Source organism: Ascaphus truei, chromosome 2, assembly GCF_040206685.1.
Source record: "Ascaphus truei isolate aAscTru1 chromosome 2, aAscTru1.hap1, whole genome shotgun sequence".
NCBI lineage: Eukaryota > Metazoa > Chordata > Amphibia > Anura > Ascaphidae > Ascaphus > Ascaphus truei.
Genome location: NC_134484.1, coordinates 45416012 through 45425822, shown reverse-complemented (window position 1 = coordinate 45425822; position 9811 = coordinate 45416012). Strand labels below are relative to the sequence as shown.

At 40.0% G+C, this 9811-nt stretch overlaps 1 protein-coding gene across 4 annotated transcripts in view; it reads right to left on the bottom strand.

The window, feature by feature from the left end:
- TAF2 (TATA-box binding protein associated factor 2) overlaps nucleotides 1–9799 on the bottom strand; it is an 87361-nt gene extending 77562 nt beyond the window's left edge. For all 4 annotated transcript variants that reach the window (XM_075582360.1, XM_075582361.1, XM_075582347.1 and 1 more), the window contains exons 1-3: nucleotides 9505–9799; nucleotides 8441–8495; nucleotides 7676–7836 (exon numbers count right to left, since the gene is read on the bottom strand). In XM_075582360.1, the coding sequence (XP_075438475.1) occupies nucleotides 7676–7836; nucleotides 8441–8495; nucleotides 9505–9557 (269 nt within the window). In that variant the 5' untranslated portion in view covers nucleotides 9558–9799. The remainder of the gene's footprint in view (nucleotides 1–7675; nucleotides 7837–8440; nucleotides 8496–9504) is intronic.
- Between the last annotated feature and the right edge of the window lie 12 nt (nucleotides 9800–9811).

The following is a 9811-nucleotide window of genomic DNA, read 5'->3' as shown; positions in this document are numbered from 1 at the left end:
AAATCAGTCAATAAGACTAATCTTGAAGACGAGCATTGTACAGCACAATCTGCTCTTTAAGGAGCTCTATGCTCTGCACAGTGATCTTGGCGATTGTCGGGATGTTTAAAAACAACAATATAAATATGGCACTCTATTATTGAAACAAAATTTCAATTTTTTTTAAAAAATAAATTGAAAGCCCCTGTACTAGGACTCCTTTGTTCCAAATTCAAAGAGGCAAACATAAATTGAAAAGAAAATTATGTAAACATAAAACAATATTTCTACATCTATTATTGCTGCTGCTGTTTGACAAGTGTTCCAAAAATATGTATGTGCATCCCCACTATTTCTTCTATGTGGGTATGTTTCAATCGCTGGTGATAAGCCAAAGGAGAATATTTACTTTTCAGCTTCAATGCAAATCATCTCAATTTAGCTCTCAGAAGCGATTTAACCAGGCGGTGTTTCAGCAGAACGCTGGCATTTTCAGTTGTGTGATTGTTCCACTTCGTGACTGCCCCCAGGCTGATGGAAATAGAAGTGGGGGAGGTAGGATGGGGAGAGGGAGGACTCGGGAGGATGTACGAGATGCCGTGTGTCAAAATTGGTGGTAAATTGTTATTAATGAGGTGAAAAAAAACAAGAAAAAAAACATAACATTTCTCACATTAAAGACACTTTATACTCTTGTATATAAAAATGGCTATAAAGATTATTCCAAAATTTGTTGTTTTTGAAAAATTAGGTTGAGGTAATTTTCTCAACGAAGAAAATTGATTAAAAAGACAAAAAAAAACAAACAAACATCAACAACCTCAAGAATAGCAGCAAAGAATTTAAACTAGAACAGAAAAATCGCTGCAGCTTTCTCAAAATGCATGGGGACACTTTAACAAACAATTATGAAGAACTTATGAAGATTGTAGTTGAAAGAGCAGAAAAAACTGGGAGGAATGACTAACAAAAAATAGTAAGAGAAAATATCTGATGAGACAAGAAATGAAGCAACCATAAGAAGAAGAATTGAATATGCCGAGCTGCGCAAGACAGTCTGCAAACGTATAACTGAAGGTGTAAGAAAATGTAACTGTGATATGGTATGATAAAGCCGTGACTTACGGTTGGAAAGAAGAAAATCATTGCACTCAAACAAGACGATATAATCAACAATAACGTACCACACACATAAAGAGAGTTGAGGACTTCTACGTGAAATTAATAATGAACGCAGATGACACAGGCAAAATCAAGCAGAGGACAAGTGAGAAGAAACCACCAATGATGTACCATGCCATGCACCCTTGCAGAAGAACTGGCAAAGGCAATAAATCCATGAAGAATTGGAAGGCTACCGGGAAAATGGAATTACAACTGAAATCTTGAAAGAAGCTGGGGAATTTAAAAAAAAAATCCTTGCAAATATGCTGCTTGAATAACAGGAAAATTCCAGAGCAATGAAGAAATGCCAGTTATCCTCATCCACAAGGAAAGAGACACAGAAGAACTCAAGAACTACAGACCAATCAGCCTACTTCCAATCACTTAAAAGATTTTTACGAAGATACTCGCTAATTGGATGCTACAGACCCTGGACTTCGCCTTGCCTAGAAAAAGTGGGATTTCACAATGGATACAACACAATGGATACAACACAATGGATACAACACAATGGACCGCATCCAAGTCTTACAAGAAGTGATTTTCAAAGTAATGAATACCAACTACCACTCAGTTTAGGATTTGTAGATTACGAAAAGCATTTGATTCAAGCCTACGCATCAGCGGTCCTAGATGCACTCATAAGACAATGTTGAAGAAGCTTACATTAATATTATATGAGAATTTCAAAGCAACCATAAGATTATATGAACATACAGACAAGATAAGGAACAGCAAATTATTTCACTGCAAGATTAAGAATTGTTAAAGACATTAGATTGTGAGAAAAATAAATCTAAATCAATGGTGAATATATTTGAGTCACCTACGACTTGCAGATGACATTGTTATTTTTGCCACAACTCCAGAAGACCTCCAGCTACAAATTGGAGAACTTGCAGAAGTAAGAATGTGGATCTCAGTATGAATAACCAAGACCAAAGTGATGTTCAACAAATATGTCTCAAGTCTGTGAAGATTGAAATAACTATAATAGAACTAAAAATCGAAGTCTATGTCTACCTAGGCCGGCAAATAACAATGGATGGGAACGTTTTGAACGAAATCAATAGGAGAATGAAGATGAAATGGAGGGCATTTGGAAGAAATAAGACAATAGTTAATCAAAAGCTTCCACTATGCCATCATCACAAGGGTGAAGAAATTAAAATGTCAGTGGGCCTGATATATCACAAGAAGAAATTACCATTGTTGGACAAAGATGGTACTACTTAGATTTTGCAAAGGCTTTTGATATGGTTCCACACGAAGTTAGTGTACAAAATAAATCAAATTGGGCTCTGTAAAAATATTTGCACCTGGATTGAAAACTGGTTAAAGAATAGACAGAGGATTGTCAGAAATAGAACTTTTTCAGGTTGGGCTAAAGTCGTGAGTGGAGAACCTCGGGGATCGGTACTGGGACCCCTGCTTTATAACTTGTTTATTAATGACCTTGAAGTTGGCATAGAGAGCAAAGTCTCCATCTTTTCTGGTGACACTAAATTGTGTAAAGTAGAATAAGAGCAGGATGTCATTTCTCTCCCGAAGGACTTGGAGAGACTGGAAACTTGGGTAGGTAAATGGCAGATGAGGTTTAATACAGATACATGTAAGGTTATGCATTTGGGAAGCAAGAATAAACAGGCACCTTACAAATGAAATGGGGATAAATTAGGGGAATCCTTGATGGAGAAGGATTTAGGAGTATATAGACAGAAAACGAAAGCGCAACAATTATATATGATAATCATTTAGACTTGCATGTTTAATATAACTGAATCAGATCCTGCCCAACACCTGCGGTCTCCCAAACCACAACTAAACAAAACTAAGCAACAAAGTGTTAACGGCACAAACTGAAAGTGAATAGGATACAATGCAGTGAAAAAAGTGCTATAACCCAGTGAATATATGGATAAAACACTAGTATCACATGTAAACTGTAGCTCCGTGGAACAGGATCCTCAGAAGTGGATGCTCCTTGGAAAGCTCATATAGAGAAGAAAGCACAAATGCATGCGATATGGGGCCTTAACATTTTACTCTCAGCAGACAAACAACACAGAGGGGAAAAGGACAACTCACAATTTCCCCACTGGTAAAAAAAAGCAGAGCGTGACTTTGGGTGCACTCCAACCCTACTCCGGACTCGGTCGCTCCTCGTTGTGCGCGCGACAATTTTTATATACATATACATCCCCCCAAGTTTAGAACTGTCAAGTTATGAGCCTTTTTAACATTAAATCACAAATTGTGTAACAAATGTGAAGGAACGTGCAGGTATCCGATTTGTGGTGTAATTTCAATAGTAATTCCATGTTATTTATAAGGCAACAACATGTTATATAATTCATCAATACTTATCTTTAACAATTTTACACAAACTCACCCAAAACAGGGGGAAAACACTCTTAATATCAAGAAACCTCTCTCAATGCTCCACCACCCTTTGTTTACTTCTCATGCAAAGACTTCAGAAGACATTAGAAATGGTGTCTCCATATTTATATGTTGGCCTAATAAAATGTGCCACATCCACCGTTTCGCAACGGACTTGCACATTAATCAGCGTCCTTATTAATGCTGATCCCTCTGGCTAAATATTTGATCCCTAAGGAGTTTCCAAGCTTCCCTGCTTGGCCAACATTTCAAAAGGGAAAAAAAGTAAACATCAATGATGGTGAATGTGAATGCACTGGTAGCCTACAGACTGACACAAGCCTAGTGTTATACTCTTGGCCGATTTGTCAGGGCCTTGGCATTTCTCCTGCTACTTTCAATATTGCTACAGAAGACGGAGTTAGACTTAGAACCATTATGGTTAATTTGTTCTGAACCAAGCAGATTGGAGAGATTCCAAGGATAGAAATGAACGGAGAGTTATAAGTTAGTTCTCAGAAAACTATAATCGTCAGTCATTTAAATATAATTTTATACATTTTCTATTTCTAAATTTAAAAGAATAAATACTGTATATAGAAAACATACTACTGGAATTAAACAAGCACAAGCAAAATTGCAATCATTATAAAGTATATGAAATTATTGGGGATATAAATGTCTTAGCTTAGACCTGGCAGTTTATATAATGTTGTCAAAGATTATGGTGGATTTGTTTGCACTTGGAGAATCTAAAGCACAGATTTGTCCAGTCTCAAAAGTGCCGATACACCATCAATAGGCCAAAGTACCAGGTTCATAAAAAAAGGTATCAGAAAGTGCAGTGACTACAATTCTTCTAAATACATCTATCAGAACTATGAAAAAGGAGAGAAAATTGGAATAATATAAGTCATTGACTCATGGTTTCACGATGGTTGGTGCACACCCTGAAAACAGAAACTGTTCATGGCCAACTGCTCAAACCCAGGGTTTGCCAGCAATCTGAAGTCATGGTCTGCAACAGGGGAGGGCAACTCCAGTAGAGTCCCCATCAGTGGGGCTCAGTCTTCGACCACCTTGGCTAAAGAAGGGATATTCTAACAAAGTGACATGTTGGTGCCCTTGAGCACTTTAGTTGAACACCCCTGGTATAGACTATTGCCAGCTGCATTGGGGAATACAAGTGTCAAGTCATTTTTCCAACCTCTCCTATTGCATTGTGTCACCACTTTTATCACTTACTGGCATAGCACATTGATATATTATTATATACCTATACATTTTCTATATTAAGTAGGACAGCAATCAATATGTAGATTCAGCACTCAATAGGTTAAGATGTTTGAAGTTGCTTTTCTCATGAAGGATCTTATGAGCAGTTTGAAACTAATGGTATACAATGTTATTAGTATCAGGGGTGACTTGAAACAGAGTGACAGGATGTATGTATACCATTGAGACTTGCTTTGCCCAGTTTCAACTTTCTTTCCCACATATTGTATTTTGCTGATACTATGTACTCCAACTCAATGGTGCGCAAACTGGGGGGCGCAAGACTTCTCGGGGGGGGGGGGGGTGCGGTGTTTACAGAGACCCCGCGCTGGGAGCGCGAGGCCTCTGTAAACTTACCCGGCTCCAGTCACGCGTCTCTGACAATGCGGCGTCAAATGACGCCCGTTGCCATAGAGACGTGTCGTCAAATGACGTAATTTGACGCAACATTAGAGGTGAGGGGGGGGGGGGGGCGCGACCGAGGACGAGAGAAGGTAGAGGGGCGCAGCGCAGGGAGTTTGCGCACTGCTGCTCTAACTCATATTCCTGACAGGTGTGACCTGCTATCGGCCTTGGTTTGTTTTTCTAGACAGTTTCCTAGGATTTCTGTCTCTCTCTCTCTCACATTCTGCTTTACATCCCCTGATGTGTGTTTTTCTTAGTTGCTTCTCTTCCTGAGAAACAAGTATGTCATTTAGTCGAGTTAGCTAAGACAAGTGATTTATATCTCTTTGCCCTAAGAGTATAAGACCAAGCTCACTGCCTACTACACGACGTGGCGTGCGTCCGCGTTTGTGCGCCTGTCTGCTGGGCGATGTGTGCTCATCCCCAGCAGACTGAATGACGCGACTTGGAGGCGGAACGTCCATATCCTCCGCCATCCATGCAATTATTTAAAGAAAAGAAACAGAGTGTGTGTGTAATTTTATTGGCTGGCGAAGTACACGTGACGCTGCTGCCGCTTGAAATTACAACTTCAGTTGTCTCCCTCAAGTGCAGCAGCGTCAACGCTGTACTTCCCCGCCGGGAGTCGTTTGTAGTTTGACAACTCCCACCGACAAACATTAAAGAGTGACGAGCAGGCGCGGGCACATCGCGTAGCAGCCAGTGCGTGGGGCCTAAGACTTGAATGTGAACATAGCATAAGCGCTACCTTCTACCTTCATATACTTGATAGAAGTATCTTGAATATGTTGTATCCTTGCTACATAAAATTGCTGAAGCTGATTGAAGAAATAAAGACTTTCGATTTTGAACTGGAAACCGGATTCCTGACTGCAGATTTTTCTAATACATATGTGCCAAAGGAATGCAAATTCCAATTGAAAATCAGTTAGTTGACTTCAACTAACTGTGAGAGAAGAAGCCTCGGGGAGCAACATTTTTAGTATAATAGTATAATAAATGCAAACAATTACTAGAAAAATGTGAACAAAATAAGCGGGACTTCACTTTTAATTTCTTAAACTCTTCCAATTACACAAGCATTAAGTATTAACATCAGAAACAAATTAGATAATTGACCAATATGCTATTCTATGTTATGTTATTAAACATATGATACTTTAGACTATTAAAAAAGCCAATTATTTTTGGAAATCACTAAAACCCTTTTCTAAGCACACGAGTTTGGTTTTAAATCTTTAAAAAAAAAAAAGTACCTCTTTACCCAGGTATTTGATGAGCGAACACAACGTATCAGACACGCAGTACTTACTGTATCAGACACGCAGTACTTACTGTATCAGACACGCAGTACTTACTGTATCAGACACGCAGTACTTACTGTATCAGACACGCAGTACTTACTGTATCAGACACGCAGTACTTACTGTATCAGATACGCAGTACTTACTGTATCAGACACGCAGTACTTACTGTATCAGACACGCAGTACTTACTGTATCAGATACGCAGTACTTACTGTATCAGACACGCAGTACTTACTGTATCAGACACGCAGTACTTACTGTATCATTCCATTATATGTATCAGGGGGGCTCAACTCTAGTCCTCAAGGGCCACCAACAGCTCAGGTTTTCTGGATACCCTTGCTTCAGCACAAGTGACTCAATCAGTCCCTGTCTCAGCCCAAGTGGTTCAATCAGAGGCTCAGTCAAAGACTGAGCCTCTGCTTGAGACATCTGTGCTGAAGCTGCGATATTCTGAAAACCTGACCTGTTGTGGGGCTTCAGGACTGGAGTAGAGCCCCCTACTATATTCTATTCAGCCTATATTATTAGATTGTGTTTGGCTTCTTTCATATTCTAAAAAGTTCCCTATTTATTTATCTTTAAAATGTGTGAAGTGCTTCGAATCCCATTGTGAGAAAAGATATTATTATTGCATATACTACGCTGGGATAAACCATAATGCGCCCTACAACCCATTCAAGCCAACGGAGTTATGAGGTGCATTGTGCCTCAGCACCATTAGAACATTACTGCACGACCCAATATTTGAGTACAGAATAAAACAAGTAGAGGGATGATGAGCGGGTGGAGCCAGAAAAAAGCTGGGAGACTATACAAACAGATGGCTAACATTTTTCTTGTACTGTACTATTTACATTGCATGCAATAACAGATTACCACCCTTGCAAAATCACTGGATAATGCAGCTCAGCTTCACCTACATGAATTCTAAAAATGTATTTGGGCAAGTCACCTTCGTAACATATGAAATGTAACTCATTGGCACTGCCAACTGGTAGGGAATGTTCAGATAATTGCGGTTATCATGGGCTGCTTATTACAAATGCCATTCATAGCATTATTCATTTTTGAATCAAGAATGAACCCTACTGTAAACATGCATATATCACACACAGATTATGGATTTTGAAGCAGGGGAGCAGAGTACTTGTATTACTTACTGCTTGGACTCATGGTGACACACTTCCAGCGTAGGGTCGTTGTAAATAAAAGCCGCTTCCAGTTCATTCACTTTCACTCTGTATATTCGGCACTGTTTGCTGTTCAGTTTGATTCTGTTCAGGTTAGCAACTGTGGGGATTATCGTTAACTCCACAAACCCCTGCAAAGATTTACGCAAGAAGAAACATTCATTTCCAATGGACTGAGTTCTAGACATGTATGGCAGAAGAATATTAAAGGGTGAAATGGTTTACAGGTGCCAATATGCTATACGAAATGCTCTTTAAACTATTCATTCAGGAGGTAGGGAATCAGGTTTATAACTATTTGTCAAAATATATACACAGAGGTTGCGTAACCAGAGCGTCACGCTAGATCCTTGACTTACTAAGTCTAGAGTACTATAAGTACACCGAGTGCAACCAATAGAGATCCAGCGTGATGCTCTGGTCACGCAACCTGTGTGTATGTGCGAATATATATATATATCCATCCATCCATCTCTATGCACCTGTACTGACAAAACAATTACTTAGGATCTGAGATTACAATACAACATTTATGCACAAGCACTAACAATAATTAAACAGCTTTTGTGCAGGGCTTTTTTTTTTGTCAGTAAGTGCAGGAATAATTTAAAAAATTAACTTCTTAAGCAGTAGTTTGTGCTTTTTTATTTTTTCAATAAACGAGAAAAGTGATTGTATCAGATTCTTCCTTTAAAACTAATGTTGTAATCAGTGTATTGAACGATTTGTACTTACCATGACAGACTTTCTTTGGAAATTTATATTGTTGATGCAGACTACCTGGTGTGTCGTACAGGAAAGAAGAAGAAATAGGTCACTTTATGGGTAATATGAAAATCACAATGCAACTTCAATTACGCAAGATCAACAGCAGCACAAGGAGCAGAGTGATTATGATCCCAAGAGGCATGAATACACAAAAAAGTTAGTGGTTCTATTCACTCCTGGTATAATACTGGGAAAATTATACTCAACTAAAGTAACCTAACCTGCAAGATTTTGATGGCAACAATTCCCTTCTCTCATTGGGGGTTATAATATATATTTGTATATTATCATACGAGGAAGCACAGCACACACAGGTCTGTGTATACCACATGTAATGCATCACACAGAGACGCACAGCATGCACAGATCTGTATATACATGTAATATATCATATGGGAACGCACAGCACACACAGGTCTGTATATACTACATGTAATATATCACACGGGGACATACAGCACACATAGGTCTGTATATACAGTAGGACCGCGCTTTACGGCGTTCCGCTCATACAGCGTTTCCCAATGTATACCCATAGTCCTTAGGTTCAATACTTGTTCTGTTTTGCCGGCGATTTTCGGCATTACCCGCTCAGCAGCCGAGTATCCGGCTGCCACTAAGCAACAGTTTTAGCAAGTGCGCAACTCCTTGTCAGGTGCCATTTGTCAGCGAAACAGTCGGTTTACAGCTCTGCATCTCTGTTTTCAACGGTACAATACAGTACAGTAGGGCCCCGCTTTACAGCGGCGGCCTGAAACGAAACCCGCTGTGCCCTACTGTACATATAATGTATCATACGGGGACACAGGTCTGTATATACATGTGATGCATCACACGGGGACACAAAGCACACACAGGTCTGTGTACACATGTAAGGTATCACACACGTCTGTATACACATGTAATATATCACACAGCGACACACTGCACACACAGATCTGTATACACATGTAATGTATCACACAGCGACACACTGCACACATAGATCTGTATACACATGTAATGTATCACACACAGGTCTGTATACTTATAATTTATAAGGCCTCGGGCTCTCGAAGCCCTTGTCCCCCTTCTTTCTGTTCATGGTGCTGGGGGGCGCTGGTCCTAATAAAGGTTAGTACTAGCCGGGTCCTCTCCCCCCACGCCGGGTCCTCTCCCCCCACACCGACTCCTCTCCAGGGGGGGTGTCCCTGCTCCTCTACAGCCTGGTCCCGTTGCTATGGTTACAGACCGCTCTATCCGCGCGGATCCTATTGCAGAGATTTTCACTGCCCCATCACACAGAATAACAGCTGTGCTTCCGCTTCCCGCTCCCGGCTGCCGAACTCTCGCGACAGC